Raw genomic sequence first — 16,911 nt, 5'->3', positions numbered from 1 at the left:
ATCAGCTACTTATATTCACGTGTTTGTATTAAGCAGAATATATAAGTGGAGAGCAAGCAGGGTAGGGATGCTTTGACAGAATTTCCCCAGTAACTAGATACTGGGTTACAGCTCCAAGTATTAGTAGATTAGGGCAGGAGAAGAGGAAGGGTGGAATGCCTAACAAAGATCTGAGTCATATTGTTCCATCTATTTGGTACTCTTAGTCAGAACCCTTCTGCCTGCTCAGTGTGTTTTGCCGTTTGCTTAACAGCCCTTCCTTCTATCTGTCATTAATGGAAAAAGACCACTACATGTCAGCCTTTTTCTATTAGTAGTAAGTTGCAAAACTGAGTCATAGTATCAGACTTAAAGGTTCACAGGTGGTCCAGCTCAACTGTAGAAGCAAGTTGCTTATGCTAACAATATTTTAAGGAAACAGCACAGAAGTTGTTGTAGAACGGAAATGCATGTCCTGAGGTTCCAAGGCCACCTGTAGATCCTGAAACTCTTTCACATGCCCCCTCCCTGTCCAGAGTTGTTACCAAATTATAATTTTTAATGTGTGACAGAGCAGAAAAAAGACAAAGTAATGTTAGCTATAATTAATTTAATTATATCCAACATCAATACATTCCCTTAAATGTAGATGGAATAAAATCAATACAACTTTTTTGGGCAGGGTCCCACCCATTACTTTTGAGAATGTGGCCCATTTTGTCTTAGCCTAATGGAAGATCAGGTGTTGCTCTCGGAGTAGCTCAGTGCTTGCTTAATCCTGAGAGGAGTCTAGTAAAGGAAGAAGCATTCTGGGATGTTGAGAGAATCATCATTTAAATTTAGTACTGAATACAAACCCTCCACAATGAGGAAAGGATTATTTATTTTCTGTTATTCTTCAACTGCAAATACAGTGCTTTTTTTTAAAAAAAAAACTACTGTTCCTCATCCCCAAACATTTTTGTTTTAATAATAATTTTTAGAGAATTCAAGGACATCAAATCAGCAATGGTTTACGCATGTTTGGTCAATCCATATCTGGGAGAATTGATGTAGACAGCAATGGGTATTCAGGTGAGTTATGTATTTTGTTTGCTTTAAACCAGCTGGGGAATATTTGTTATTTCTTGCCCATCTCTCTGAGACATAAACCTAAATGAATAAATCAAAATCAGTCTGACCCAAATGATAAAATACAATAGAACTGGCATAAAACACAAATGTTTTAAAAAGCAATTTAAAGACAGCTTGTTTATACGTAAGTGAATTAATATGCACGGTCCCACAGGCATCTATTTAGCACTGAGTCTCATTTAATTAAACAGACCTTTCTAATGCTTTAAAATTGCAGCACTGCTATGCTAAATTCTTTTTCAGACTAACGTACTGGAATTTGGCAACTTGGAAAGAAGAAAATGGAAAAACAGAAACAGACATGTAATTTTATTAGGAAACTTTAGTAGTGGGGTGAGAAGATCAAAACACCTAAAACTGTAATTCTGCCATGTAAGTGCAATATACCTAGTACATGCCACAATGGTCGCACCCGGTGTTCTGAGCATTCAGGTTGCAAAGTGAAATGTTGTTTAAGAGCTGTAAGGCTATTATACCATGTGCACTTGCACGGGAGCATATCTTGTTGGCTCTGATAAAACTTACTCCTGGGTTATTTATTTATCGGAGAAAGGATGTACTGCCAGCTTCAAAAACTCAAGGCAGTTTACAGTTCCACAAAAGAGAAGACTCAAGTATACAAGTGTAAAACTAAGAAGATTCAATTTGTGAACCAATCAGACTTACCATGAGGCACCTTGCCACCATTAGTAATCACATGCCATGTGGAACAAAGTGATCTTTAGCCTCTTCCTAAAAGCCAGTAAGTGGGAAGAATCGCATACCTCAAGAGGCAAGGTATACCAAAGCCAGGGGAAGCTACCAAGAAAGACCATTGTCCTGCCCCCAACCCTTGCCTTCATGTATGGTGGGGTCCCTCTGCCTCCCTTTGCATACACGCTATGGGTCAAGACTGGCTGGGAGAGACAATTCTAGAGGGACCTGGGAGCTAAGCCACATAGGGCTTTTTAGGTTAAAGCCAACACTTTGAATTGGACTCAGAAGAAAATTAGTAGTCAATGCAGCAACTAAAGCATGGCATTTACATTGCTAAACCTCCAATTAGTAGTCAGGCCACCGCATTTTGGAACAGTAATTTCCAAATTATCTTTAAAGGCAGTCCCATGTGGACTGCATTGCAGTAGTCTAAGTTAGGTGCTCAGGGAATGAGTCACACTTTTCAGAACTTCCTGGTCCAAAGAAGTCTTTCAATTAGTGCACCAGCTGAAGCTAGGCAAAGTCTCCCAACTCTATCCTCCACCTGCTTCTCTAGCAGACAACTGCAGGAAGACTCCTAAACAATGGAGCTGCTCCTTTGGGGGAATTGCCCCCCTATCCACAGCCAATGTTGGAGTTGGGATAGAGCCAGATTGATCATGGCTCCATCTTGCAGGGGTTTAATTTGAGCTTGTTTTGACCATACAGGCTCACAGCTGTCCTCACAGCTTCTAGACTTTGGATCAGGGTTTCCACAGTATCCTCATCCAGCCTGGAATAGCAGGGTACAGTATCCTTCATCCCAGACTGACAGCTGACTTCCCCAGTGGTATCATGTAAATGTTAAACTGTATGAGGGAGAGAACCAAGTCTTGTTGCACTCCACAGCAGAGCTCAGCTGTTCATCCCCAAGGCTGGAACCATAAAGGAGGGGGAAACAATGTAACAGGGTGCCTCCAATCTACAACTCTCACTGGTGGGGTCCATTGGGGTTCACTGGTCCAGAAGAATGCCATGAACAATGGTAATTATTAGCATGGTCACATGACATGAGAAACTTGTTAGGTATTGGTGAACAAGGCTTGTTTGCTCAATTGCTCCTTCTCTAGAGCCATGCTGCTTGACAACAATTGCTTAATTTTGTTCATGGCTTACTGCATAATGCAAATTCTGCACTCTAGGAGCTTCTGCCTATCAGCATCACCATAAAGAAGCCTAAAACTAATCACGAGGATGCTCTCTGAACTATTCTCATCAAAGGTTCCTGGCATCTTGTGTTGAAGACATATCTAACAAGCTGATCTGTCACAATGAGTGAATAGCTTCTATGTGCGGGATTTTACTGAGAAGTTATACAGAGAAGACTAAAAAAGAAGAATGAAATGAAATTAAAGAAATCATTATTATATTTATATTCCTGTCTTATTTTGACTCTTAGGAAGTGTGAGGTGAAGATTGGATGTGTTGTACCAGCACAGATGCTAATGACACTGACAAAATTCTTTTCTTCTTGTATAGTGTTAGAGGTAGTTGTAACCCAGTCATGTTTGCAGACAGAACAGGCCTTTCAACAATCCTGGTAAATACTTCCTAGGAAAGCAATGAGAAATAAGGAAGTGGATAAGACACTTGGCATATTTACACAACAACCACAATTTTATATTGTTGTCTTCCAATGCTTCCTCTCAAGCATTGTGGGAAGTGCTTTTTGCTGAGAATATTTTGTTAGAACTTTTTAGTTAACTGAGTGTTCCCTGGTGTGATGCATCAGGCCCCTTCAGGCAACCAGGGGAAGGACAGTGGGGCTGTATGTGCTACACTGCCAAGGGAATAAAGAAGGGAAAATTCTTTCTCTTTGCCCATTGAAGCTAGGGTGTGCTTGAAGGTTCCTTGAATTCTCCAGATGTTCTTGATTGCATATGGAATTCAAAGCAGCAGCAGCACCTGCAAGAGGAGGAGTCAAACTGATAAAAACAGTGTTGTGGCATCATGATGCAAGTCCTGCTCTTTTTCTACATTGGGTGTTGTATTGTCACAGGGGCCCCAAAGAGACGGAGCTCGTGCCATGATGCCACAACGCTGCTTTTCTCATTCTGACAAATCCAGCAAGATCCCACAGATGCCACTGATCCAAAGTACATGAAGAATCTCCTTCAAAGGTTAGAGATGGTTATGCCCAAGTGACCTCTTTCCCTTCCACATATTGGAAAGAAGGCTGCTGAAGCAGGGAGGACTGTAAATTACTATCTTTAAATTTTGACTAGGAGTTTAATTTTTTGCTCTAAATAATTGCTCTTCCAGTTGGGGGGCTCTAAAATTTACTTTCTTCAGTTTCAGATTTCTTGTGGATTTGGAGCAGAAGTAAATAAACTAATTAAAACAATGAAGCCATATTTTGATAAATCTGTTTCAGAAATTCTAATGATAAAACATGTCTTAACATATCAGGATATTCATCTAATTAATAATGTACAAATAGCAATTTAATGCAGTCCAGAGATGAATATGCAATAAAGGAAAAGTGCCTAAGAGATCATTTCTAATGACTCAGTTCTCAACCTATATTGTTCTTGTTTTTCTACAGATGTAGCAGTTGGTGCTTTTTTGTCAGATTCTGCTGTAGTATTGAGGTGGGTCAAGCACATTTTAGGGTGTAGAGACAACTGAACTAAATTTAGCAATATACAGCTGATCTCATCAAACTATTAAACTCTGAACTTAGTCATTAAGCTCCGATGTTAGTACATCACTTAAATACTTAATATGTTGGAGCACTAAGATTTATTTTCCAAGCAATGGGCGCCTCAGGATTTATATATTTCACAGTCATGTCTTGCATCCTAAGATACTGTCATTAGGTGTTCATTACCACTCAGAGAGGGGTTTTGAAGGGAAAAGGAAGTGTGGCATTTCTTCTGCAAACTTTATTGGATTAAAATATTTAACTATACGTAACACAAAACTAAATCAGCTTTCAAAGTAAGTTTGGGTACTCTGATCCATATAGAGATTTTGACTTTCAGAAGTGACCCAATCCTTTCATCCCCATCTATATCTTTCTATAAATTACCTCTGTGAAAGGCAGTGGCATTTTGAGCAAGGATCATGAGCAAGGAAAGAAAAACTCAGCCTCTGGTTTCAGCTCACTACAATTCTGATCTTGTCTGCTTTTAAATAATAACAAAAAGTTAGAAATGCATGCTACATAATTAATATGTCATTTGATCCATTAGAATCTAAATCAATGTGTTTGTCTTTTAAAAAAAAAAAAAGGAATGCCAAGAATTATGAATATTAATAGAGCATCTTGTGATTATGAATTTCCCCTTTTTAGGACAAGGGCTGTAATTATTGTGGAAGCATCATTAAAACACCCCAACTCTGTAAACCGAACCATAGTGGACTGTGTGAGAAATGGACAACCAGCTGTGTGCATTGATCTAATGCTTTGTTTTAACTATAGTAGCCAAACCATACCAGGTTACATAGGTAAGCTGCTTACTTTGTGCTTAGCACTTTCCTAACTTAATATTCAAAAAATTAATGCTGATGGTTAAAAGGAATTTCTTACTAGCTGATCCACAAATCAAAGCTAGTGGTTATCCACTGCTATTTTGCCAGTGGTTTACAACACAGATGAGTGTTCTACATCCTCTAAATTCCCTAAAGGTTGTGCATCAAAAATTGGCAGCATGATTTCCTGCCATTTTCTGTCAGCAAGGGAATAAGGTATGCTAAGTCACCAAAAATAATCCACCTTCAAAAAAAGGGAAACATCCAGCAACAAAAATCTTGGTGGCAGTCATTTCACCTCTGGCTGCAAATTGGTGTTGTAACATTTAGGGGGAAAATGCTCACACTGCAAGAGAGCCCAGGGACAGAGGATCAAAGGATGAGAGTTAAGGGGTTCATTTCTAAAGGACTGGTTTAGGGTGAAGCCTTAGTAGGCTTATAACTCTGGCAGAGGTTAGTGTCTGGCAAGTCACTGGAAGAACATGACCATGCTTGAGGATAGAACCCAGTGATTACAAGGAATTAAGAAAATGGCAGAAACCCAAGTCAATAACACAACACATTGTACCTTCAATATCATCCCCCTTCTTGAGAATTACTTGCTTGTTGTAAGTTTAGAAACAAAACCCTCTGAAATCCTGCATCAAATCTTGATTTCTGACCAGCCTACTGGTCAGAAACAGTGGGGAACAGTGTGTCTCAGATGTCCATGCTTTAGTCCAAAAAATGAATAGTGCAACTTTAAAAAAAAGTACAAGAGTTAATGTGACCTAAGAAGATCATAGAGAGCAAGTTGGGTGTATTGGTTAAAGGCGTTTGGTTAGAGACGAAGAAATTCTGAATTCTGATCTTGCCTTAGGCATGGAGCTAGCTGGGTGACTTTGCACCAGTCGTTCTCTCTCAGCTCTAGGAAGAAAGAAAGGGCAAGCCATTTCCAAAGATGTTGCCAAGAAGACTGCGTGGACTTCTCCAGGCATCACTCAAAGGCATGCATGTGCGCACGCATGCACACACGCCCGCACACAAAATATAATTTGAAAGTAATTTATCCTGGCATAATTAGCCCACAATGTTCCTCCTTAGGGGTTATGATAATAAAAGGAGAGATCTGCTCATAGTCTTGCAGGGTTTTTTTTATGTATGTACTACAGTTCACTTTTGAAACCAGTGTAAAAAGGTTGGTAAGTACATAGTCCTTTATGCAGACTATTGTAGCTTGGTAAATTACAGACTTAGAGCACACTCTGGAGAAAAGCTATATGTTCTCTAAGCAGCATTATATTTGTATGAAGACAGAGAACTATGTCATGCTAAAAGAAAGGCATTGAAGTATCCTCATATATACACATGCACCCAGAGTCACACACCACATTCAGATTACACATTTGATTTGTTTTAAGATTTAAAAATAAAAAGTGACATTCCAGAGTTTGGACAGAAAATCCTGAAAATGTAGAACTGTTTACAACTTACTGCATTGTATATTATATTTTAACATAAGTAGCTCACAGTCAGTTTAATGAATATGGAAATGCTTCTAAAGTTTTTTTTTATAACCCTTTCTCTTACTCCTTTTTTTTTTTTTTAATAATTAAAGTATTGCTTTATAATATAAGCCTGGATATTAGTAGAAGGCCAGATATTGCAGCAAGGTTTTATTTTTCCTCTAATGGAACTTCTGAAACCACCTCTGGAAGTATCCGGATTTATAGCAGCAGCAATCTTACATGCAGAACCCACCAGGCGTTCATGAGGGTAATGTTGCCTTTACTAGACTTACTGGCATGGAAGTGATTAGTGTGTCTAACCTCCTCCTATCAGGTCTGCAGCAAACTCTGACCGTGGTCACCAGCCGAGATGTATTCAAGCCATAAAAATAGACTCTTTTGAGTCTTACATCACAATTTTTGTTTCACATGATTACAAATCGTCTTTCTCCCTCTTCCTGTAACTTTTGAACTTGTATGAAAACATTGGGGTTAAATGAATTTGGTGTCAGGTGTCAACCTTTCACTTTTCAAATCATGCTTTTTCAATACCTGAGAAAATCATTAATAGCTAATTGGTGTAATGAAAATAATGTAGAGCAGATGCAGGGAAAGCCTTGTGGAAAATTAGAATGAATCAAATAACATATGAATTGATCAAAACAAGCTTGTAGGTGAAAATTAAAGCAGGGGACCTGTGGAAGGACAATCAGTGGCTGTTTATCTCCCATACCATGGGAATAATTTAATCAACTTTATTATGATCTGTGATTCTTTATGTAGATTTATTTTCACAAGCAGTTAAACCCAACATAGAAACCTCCATACCTAGGAAAAAGTAAAGGAAATGTACTTATTCCAGCATACAAGGATAGTAATTCCTGTAGCATACAAGTTTCCATATCTTGAATTTAAACCTAAATGTATTGTTTAGTCAGGAATGACATCCATTATGCTCAATGGGACTTACGTCCTAGTAAGGTCAGGATTGCACCATTAATCAAAGAGAGAAATGGAATATCAGCTTCATTGCCGTTTCGAGATCTATGCTAATTCCTCCACTGTCCTCCCTTAGGTACTTTAACATAGGCAGCACTTCCATTTATATTACAGTACAATAAATCTAAGAGACTCAAAACATTTAAATATGACTCAGTCTGGGCTTTATAAGTTGATCAAGTTAAACAGCATGGACCATAGAGGGAAGGGTATCTTTCCTGAGCAAGAAAATCTCACACATTATCTTAAGATACGCGTTATAAGTCATCTTAAGATAGCAATAAAAATTATGCTAAAAACATTCTTAAATATGCAATGTTCAAGCTATTTAGGCTGTATTTTTGCATACACTTGCTTTTGAATAGATTTGCTTAGCAGCATTATAAGGGAGAGTTTAAATCTGGGGTATTAAGAGCATTTGTTTCATATTGGGGGGTTTTTCCCCCCAAGCTGCCCAAAGAACTTGTTTTAAAGGCAGTTGTATGAATGTAGTAAATAACATCAAATGAGTACAATGAATGATGTACAAAGGTCTAGCAGATGCTGAAACACATCCATGAGTATTTTAGCAATTTATTCTTGGGTAACATAATTGGACTGAACTTAATGGTATAAAGGTGTTATCAGCTTTTGGATAAAATAATAAAAACATTGAGGGATCTAAAATATTTCTCAAAAAAAGGGAAATGTGTTTAAATGTGCTAAAAACACTCTCAAGAAGTTTAACTTCTTTTTAACTCAAGAAGTTAAAAAATAACCAAGGGTTAATGCAAGCCTGATCCATTTCTGACTATCCACACTTACCAATAGAAGAGAATATCCATACTTGGGCAGGTTCAGTTGCTCTTAATTATCCTTTGCTTGATTTTGCATGCCGCCATGCAAAACTGTGTGTTATTTCAGGATAAATGTCGGGAAATAGAAATTGCTTATACTGTTGATTGGTGAATTCTGTTTTGCTGGTCAGGAGTGGAGTAATTAGAGCATTTCAGGGTTCCATATAAAAGTGGCAGTACAGAAGAACATGTTCAATAGTTTCAACCTGTCCTGGGTCCCAGGGACATACTTTCTGTACATTCAAGTCAGAAGTGCTGAAGAAGAGCATTGCATCAGGCTAATGCAGTGTTTCTCAACCTTGGCAACTTGAAGATGTATGGGATAACTCCCAGAATTCCCTAGCCAACACTGGGCTAATGTGAAGGCCTTTCTCTTATTTGGAAGTTAAGCTGGGCGAGATATATAGCTGGCACCAGAGTGTATCTCAATCTGTCTGGAAAGCTGAGTGGTATTACCAGCATCTGTTTGACAATATGTTGAACAAACATTGCTTGAGTTTGGCCCTTGCATGCTCATAGCCCAGAGATAGTAAGTAAGTGGGGGAAAGTCCTGGGAGTGAGAGCTTGTGGTAAAATGCTTGTTTCCACCCACTTTGAAATCTGTCCTCTACTGTCAGTGGAACTAAACCTATAGGGGAAAGTGTCAGCTTCAGCCAGTAGTGTAGCACAGCCTGCCATATTCTAGTCTCCTCTCTTACCATTCCAGCCTCCATGCATAGTAATGCCCTGAGGACACAGTGTGGAATGTGGAAAATTATGTGTCCCCTTAATATTTAGATAATGCCACAACAGAAAAGGCTCTTTTTTTCTCTCTCTCACTCAACGTTTAGTAATTTTTATCAAGGTTCTTGTGTGTATGTGTACAGTTTAATATACAGACAGTATCAAACTATTAACCAGATGTGTAGGGAAATTAAAAAGAAGCTCTTTATTCAGACATGGAAAGGCCCCATGGCATTCCTGAAGCATCAGCCTTGATGCTGTCCAAACCTTGATATTAATATTTCAGTTATTAATATGAACCATCTGATTCATATAAAAGAAGAGTATTATTTTCATTTTTATGTAATTCATTTATTTGATTTCATATGCTTAGAAAGATGTAAGGGATATCCGGACTCCTATACATGTTGAAGCCGCCTATCACCTTGGGCACCATGTTTTGAAGAAGAGAAATACTGATGAACTCCAACCACTCCAGCCAGTACTTCAGCAACGGAAGGAGGATAATATTGTACACAGCAAGGTATGTCATGCTGGCTTGGTATTATGGGAGATGAACTCTAACAAGCTGGTGGACACCAGCTGCAACGGGCTACTTTTCTGTTTCAGATCCACCATCATTTTTTACTTCTATGGACTCGGTGGGTAGGAATAAAGGCCTGATTTTTTATAGCATTATCACATATGGAACTATAGAGAGAGCATTTTCTCATGCATAAGGGAGGGAGGGCGAACACATTTGTGCTAAATTCGGTATCTGATAAAACTGTAGGGAGCTTGGATCATGATCTGCTGTTGTGATTCTTCTGTTCTTTTAATGTAATAGAGACACGATAAAGCCCTAGCCTTGTATATACTTCAGATGGTCCTATAAATGTCAGTTGGTAAACCACCTCTATGCATTTTAAGCCAAATGACTAACTTACTGCCTTAATCCACAGGCAGTAGTTCAGACATAAGAATTTTATGTAATTCTTTGGATCAAGGCAAATATTTTTATTTTCTGATACTAACTTTTCCAGTATAAAGGATAGAAAAGCAATTGAATATTTTTAAAAAAACCCTCTAAATTAATACATGCTCTCTAGACAAATACTATTGTGATGAAAGGTCAAAGGGATTTGTTTCTCTATGAAGTTTCCTAGTAGCATCAGACAAAAATGTCAAAGGAGTTATGTTAACCCTAACTTCTGTTCTTGGTTATCACTTTGCTTTGGAAACTATTTCATTTACTAGAAGTATTCTTCTCATCACACACTATTTTGGTAGATCTTGTCATAAAGCAGTGTGATATGGCTGTCCCAGAATCATTGTTTTTAATTATTTTTGTTATAAAATGACAGCAACTGGTTAATGATTTAATTTATTGTTATTGTATTTTTACTCAAGATAGGGGAAATGTTTCTGGGTCTTGCTGGCTCAAGGTCCCAAATTGCTTATTTCTGAGGTTTGGCATCTTTATGTATTTGTGTATGGGAGAGGATTTTGCTGCTTTTTCACTATATGTTCTTACAAGAATAGCCCATATTTGGTGTTGAGGTGTTCAGGCTTCAGCCACACTACAACTATTGAACTATTGGTACACAACTACTTGAACTATTGGTATAGTGACCATACATCCTTTATTATAAAGGACAGTCCTTTATTTCAGAAAGCTGTCCTTTAGAGTTATTTAATTTATTTATTTTCTTGAATAAATAGAAATAGAAAATTCTAGAGTTGAATTTTACTTTGTAAATTTATAAACATTAATCCTTAGGAATCTCTCTCATATTTGCCCCTTTTTCAGGTTTGTCCTGTCTTTTTTTCCAAGAAAATGTGGTCACTATAATTATTGGTTAAGAAAGCTGCCTAGAATGAGGTTACCTTCTGCCTCAGGTAACACAGGTTGGCATGACTGAAGTGTTAGGTGCTAGGTTCATGTAATTTGAAAGGCAGATGATGATGTTTTCTTATTGGTCATTTTGGATTTCATGGTAGAAATATTTTTGAATGTATGCGTGCAAAATTATTCTAAAAAGATTTTGTTCTTGTTGTTCTTTCAAAGTTTGTCTTTGCAAGATTTTGTACTCAAGAAAATTGTTCAGCAAACCTTCAAGTGTCTGGAAAACTTTTATTTCCAAAGTAAGTGCAGTATATTTCATAAGTGGTGAGAGAAACTGAACAAGCTTTATTAACTCAACTCTACCTAAAAAAAATATGTTCATTTTAGAAGGGATGGGATGGAATGCCTGATAGTTTCTCAGGACATAAAGAATCTTGTTGAGAATTGTCTGAGGCTACACAATGGAGTCCCATTGACACAAAGAGAAGTTGAGTAAACATGCAGAGCCTTGGCACTACATGAGATACAGTATATCTAAAATAAATTGTTTGCTTCTCTGACTTAGCATGATATGCAGACTGACTCTTTCCAGTTCAATGTTATGTGTAAACCAGGCCAATCTATCACATTTAACAAATAACGGTTAAAAAATCTGTCTTGATATTATCTATGAATGCAACAGATCCACTGATGTCCATATAGACCCCTGCATTATAATTTAACAAAAGAGTACATTCTTGGAAGCATAGCAACTTCCTAAGATTAAACAATATAAAATATTTTTTATAATCATTCTGCCAGTGGCACAAAATGAGCACTCTGTTTTCCCTTCTTTCAATAAACTTAACGGTTGTTAATATTTTTATACCTTCTTTGTTTTGGGCTCTGCATATTTTCCATGTAGGCAATTGTTCTCAGTTAGTATTAAATCTTAAAACACTAGATTACTTAGTGGCTTTCCATGTATTATTAAATACACAAATACGGACATTGGGAAGGTTCCCCTATTCTAATGGGCAACAGGGTTGGGGAAACCCAGTTCATGCATGGAACCCAGGCTGCTCTTTGGACCTGCCAGTCTTGAAATCAATCAATCAATCAAGAAAAGAAAAGATTATAAAGAAGCGGCTTCTGATCTTTTTGACAGCGGTTATAAATGCATTTATATTTTACCCTCTCTAAGGTTATATCATAATTCCCTTCTTTCCATAAGCTACCTTTCTAATCTTCAAACCCATAAATTTTTCTCTTTTTCAGCAAAAAGTCCATAAGGGGTTTCCAGTCACTGATAAATGTAGTTGCTGATCTCTCTCTAATCAAACAAGTTAATTTTGCCATCTCTGCTAGTTCTGTCATCTTCACCAACCATTCCTTCGTTGTGGGTATTTCAGAGTCTTTCCATTTTTGTGTATATAATAGTCTCGCAGGCCAGTCTTACCTTCCTTGAGGAGAATAAATAGATATGTGGGCTTAAATGACATCACCTGCAAACCTAGTTAACATAAACAAGCAGTATTTATTTTCTCAATCGTGGTGCATAAATAAAAAGGGACAATAATTGTTTTTTACATTCAGGCAGAAGTTCTGTAGTGCAAAATGCTTTTACTGGTTACAAAGACTAGATTTTTTAAATTACCCTTCTATAAATACCAGGTTTCATGATCTGTTCTTCTATTTCCTGAATTTGCTTGGCCTATCAATCCCTTCTTTTCAGGGTTGAATTAATCTTTTTTACCCCTTAGGAAACAAATGAACAAACAAACCCCTAGCTTAGAAATATTTCTCTCTCCGAATGCCGGTCCTACTCATTTCTGTTTCTGCACTTTCTAAAGTGTGGTTCTTTCAGGGTCATAGCCAACTTGTAAAATTCTGCATTATGTCAAAATAACTCATTTTAAGCCTTCCTTAGAAACTGACAGTCATTCAGCTACTACTGTTCCTCCTTTTCCCTTCTCTCCAGGGTAGTGTTTTCTATAGAGAGTGAGTTGCAGCCTCTCTATGCCCTTCCAAATCATCAAGGAAGTCATAGGGGTTTGGTCTGCTTTAAAGAGTTCTGTTTCATCTCCGAAATCTCCCGGGACTTTCAAAATCAGTTCAATTTGGGATTCATCAAATTCTCCTGGGTATCCTAGTTCTTAGAGTTGGGATAGAATAGGTTGAAGATAAAAAGCATTAGCCCTTTTTATTAATTAAATAGTGCCAATCCTACTGTAAGAGTGAGAGATCAATTTGTTTAAATATGTAAGGCAGAGAGGGAGGCTTAACTTTTAGGGCAAAATGGTTGGGGAGGGGAACAGAGATCTCCCTGCGTTTACTGTTTATACTTCCATGCCTCTTCCTGCTCTGAAGATGTTTCCAATATAGGAAAACTATAAGAAATTTGTTTTTTAACCATGTCGTCTTTTGCTGTTAAAGGAAAAGCCCCCAACTTGAATTGTGGCAGGCAGAGGTGTAAACAAATGGGATTGGTGCTATCACATCTAGTTTTGCTTCCACAAAGTGTGAAACACCAATTTATTTTCTCCGGACACTTATTCTTTATCTGTGAACAGTACTTTTCTTAAGGCTACTAGCTTCCATTCTAATAATCAGGAGTCTGGTGGCACCTTTTCTGACTAACAAATGTTATTAGGAGGCATAAGCTTTTGCAAGCTGTTGCTCACTTCATTAGATGCTACCCGATTTCTTCTGACTTTTTGCCATAGGCTAACACAGCTCTCCTCCAGTCATTCTACTAAGAAAGTCAGGTAACAATATTTATGGTTTACTTTACTGTACTCTTGTGCCTTATCTGCCCATACACTTTCTAGATGAGTTTAATCAGGTAATTTAGTTTGAGATGACACATACATGTTTGACATGAATTGTGTGCACTGGATTAAAGGAAGAACAAGAAATTCTGAGTAAGATGAGCAACTTTAGCCTTCTTACATTCTCTCTCACATCCTTAGATGTATACCTGTTAATTTGTTTTATGGATGCCTATAATCCACACTGGGCATCTCCTCCCCCTTCACATCACCCTGCTAACAAAGCAAAATGCCATAATGTAGAAAGCAGGAAAGGAAAGAATATCAATTATTTAAATTTAAAGAAACTTTCAAGCAAACCATTAACTAGAGATCCAGCCACTGAAATATTAGCATATGCATTTCTTACTTTCATTTGAAACTTACTGCTTATGTAGTACTTTTACCTTCTGTTGCCTGTCTAAGTGCCAACTTTTCTCCCCAAGGTATTAAATGACTAATGTATTGGTCTCAAGCCAGAATGTTTGATAAATGCCTATTTCAAGACAGCTCTTCTGCAAGTCTTAATTAAAGTTTAATGTCAAACTGAAGTTTACTTTCAAATCCTCTTAGGTGTTTTTTTTTTTTTTCCGCTTGTTAACATGATTAGAGAACACTGGGTGGAACATAAGATAGACATGTTCACTCATGTGCACAAGTCCTGTCTTTCATTAACCTTGACTGAGAGTGAAATGACAGGCACTCTTGTACAGCATAAGATAATATATCAGCTGCATTAAACAAAGGCACATTTGGCCAACAGTGATAGTGGAAGTAGCAGACATAGAAGGCATGTATTGTTAATTATAGGGAACTGAGCAATTCCAGTTAGGCAGAGTAAAACAAATTTTCAAGAAATGATAAAGAACTAAAGAGTCACTGTTTGAGCAGAGGCCGAAGGCAAATAAAAGTTTGTCATAGTGTTGATATGTGATCACTGGTCATCTGATATTACCTTGATCAAGAGGTAAGGAAAATTATACCATGCACATTCCTTATCAATTGGGGAATGGTAAAATTCTCCATTTAACAGGAAAATAAATAATAGTTGTATGCCTATCTGCTTCGAATATGTGGTAAAATATTTCTCATTCTTTGGTAGGAGGACAGAAGCAACTACTCTGTCCTGCAAAGAGATCATCCTCACTCTTAGAATAGAGACTGAATTTAGATGCACATTTTTTTCAGGCCAAAGGCCATCCTCCAGAAACTAGATAAAGCTAGTACAGGATAAAAGCTGAACTGGATTTGATCTGAGTTTAATTAAAATGTATTTACGTTAAGTACAGTTAATATGAATATTCCCAGTGTATTTTTTTCTTTTTTGTTGCATTGACATTTACAGTTTATTGACATTTGCTGGAAATTCAGTAGAAGCCACACAGAGGTCTTTGGGAGATACAGCATGTGCACTCCTGATATGGATGAAAAAAAATTGGTTATAACAATTTTATTTGGTCCTTCATCCAGACAGCTCAAAATATCACACAGGGATTTTCCTTTCACCCACAGAAACACATTTGATGCTATTCTGAAGTCCATGAAGCTAGTTAGTTCTTGTGCTCCTCTGTTACATAATATTTGGTTGAAGCACCTAAATCCACAGGACATGGTTAATATTTCCACACATCACTGGACTATCCTGGAACGAGATTCACCCTGAAGTGAGATTTTTACCCTTTAACATGGTCTTAAACAACTAGCTTACCAAGTGGTCAGACATATCCACTTGGTAAATTATCACTAGACAGTTGGCTGCTTCTCTTCATTCTGAGATCGAGAGAGGCTAAATCAGCTTATAGGAATTCATTTGAAAAATACAAATACGGGGAGTATACTATGATTACCCACAGACAGTGTCAACTTAGTTTTATGTCAAAGATGTATTTCGCAAATGATTCGTTTCCAAAATTATAGCATAGTTAAGAACAAATTCCATTTCTTTTTGTGGAAGGATGCACATATTTGATTTTGAAGTGGTAAGCCAGGTCTGAACTTCTAACAGTTAGGAAGCAGGACAGAAGAGGAAATCTAAAATTAAATATGATGTTTCCCCTTCTGTTGCAGTTCACTTGCAATCTGAGGAGGTGTTCTAGGAGTTGTACCCAGGTTTTGGAGTCATATGAAACCTTTTTGTATGCTTATAGGCTAAACAAGGTGGTAATTTCTTTTGTACTTGAAAAACTTGTGGTTTAAATTATGCCAAATTAAAATTATATATATTCTTATTCATTTTGTATAGGCCTTATGAAAAGAAATCTTTCCTTTCAGTGGGAAATGTAAAAATGGTGATGTTGAATGTCACCTTGTACAATGCTGGTGATGATGCTTATCAGACTAGCCTTCATATCCAGCTGCCTAAAGGTCTCCATTTCACCAAACTTCTGGCACAGGTAAGAAACGTATCTTCTATCTTTCTCTAAAATAATTTGCAAGATACTTTGTCATTCATTGGACTGGGGAAAAAAAAAGCAAAGTTTCATTTTAAAACATTTGAAACTTAATTCACAAGACATACTGAAATAAAGCAGTGCAACTGATTTAAACAAATGCACAGATTTATAGTCATTCTTCCAGACTATTTGGTCCACGCAATATTAGTCACTGAATAAGAGAAAAACATGAATAGATAAAAACAAGAAGTTTTCTTTTTTGTTCCATAGAAATCAGTGGGGTTTACTGTATGTCAAGGATTATATAATAAAACAGTTTTATAAATGGGTGAAAATTAAATATATTTAATTATAATGGCAAATTTCCAAGCATTATTGATGAAGCGCAAGCAAGCTATATGCCAAATACCACTTTTTCCCCAAGAGAGAAAGGTTAAAAACAGAATTTTAATATTATTAAAAATTAGATGTTTTATTTAGGCCTATAAATTGTCTCCTCTGTGTGGCCAGTGACACCTGAAGCAACGCAAAGTAATT

At 37.1% G+C, this 16,911-nt stretch overlaps 1 protein-coding gene across 5 annotated transcripts in view; it reads left to right on the top strand.

Annotated features, from left to right (window-relative positions):
• The window catches only part of ITGA4 (integrin subunit alpha 4), a 45,970-nt gene that overhangs the window by 16,903 nt on the left and 12,156 nt on the right, over positions 1-16,911 (top strand). For 3 of the 5 annotated variants that reach the window (XM_088135741.1, XM_088135739.1, XM_088135742.1), the window contains 8 exons: positions 963-1,053; positions 4,394-4,439; positions 5,144-5,298; positions 6,920-7,077; positions 9,741-9,890; positions 11,415-11,491; positions 13,898-13,939; positions 16,224-16,374. In XM_088135741.1, coding sequence (XP_087991867.1) covers positions 963-1,053; positions 4,394-4,439; positions 5,144-5,298; positions 6,920-7,077; positions 9,741-9,890; positions 11,415-11,491; positions 13,898-13,939; positions 16,224-16,374 — 870 coding nt within the window. The remainder of the gene's footprint in view (positions 1-962; positions 1,054-4,393; positions 4,440-5,143; positions 5,299-6,919; positions 7,078-9,740; positions 9,891-11,414; positions 11,492-13,897; positions 13,940-16,223; positions 16,375-16,911) is intronic. The other 2 variants (XM_007422292.4, XM_088135740.1) reach the window with 1 other exon arrangement.

The sequence above is a fragment of the Python bivittatus genome, unplaced genomic scaffold, assembly GCF_059951505.1.
Source record: "Python bivittatus isolate LINGU-HERP-01145 unplaced genomic scaffold, Pbiv_v1 ctg000200_np1212, whole genome shotgun sequence".
Classification (NCBI taxonomy): domain Eukaryota; kingdom Metazoa; phylum Chordata; class Lepidosauria; order Squamata; family Pythonidae; genus Python; species Python bivittatus.
The sequence above is the reverse complement of the archived record's forward strand: the minus strand, read 5'-3'. Positions and strand labels throughout refer to the sequence as shown.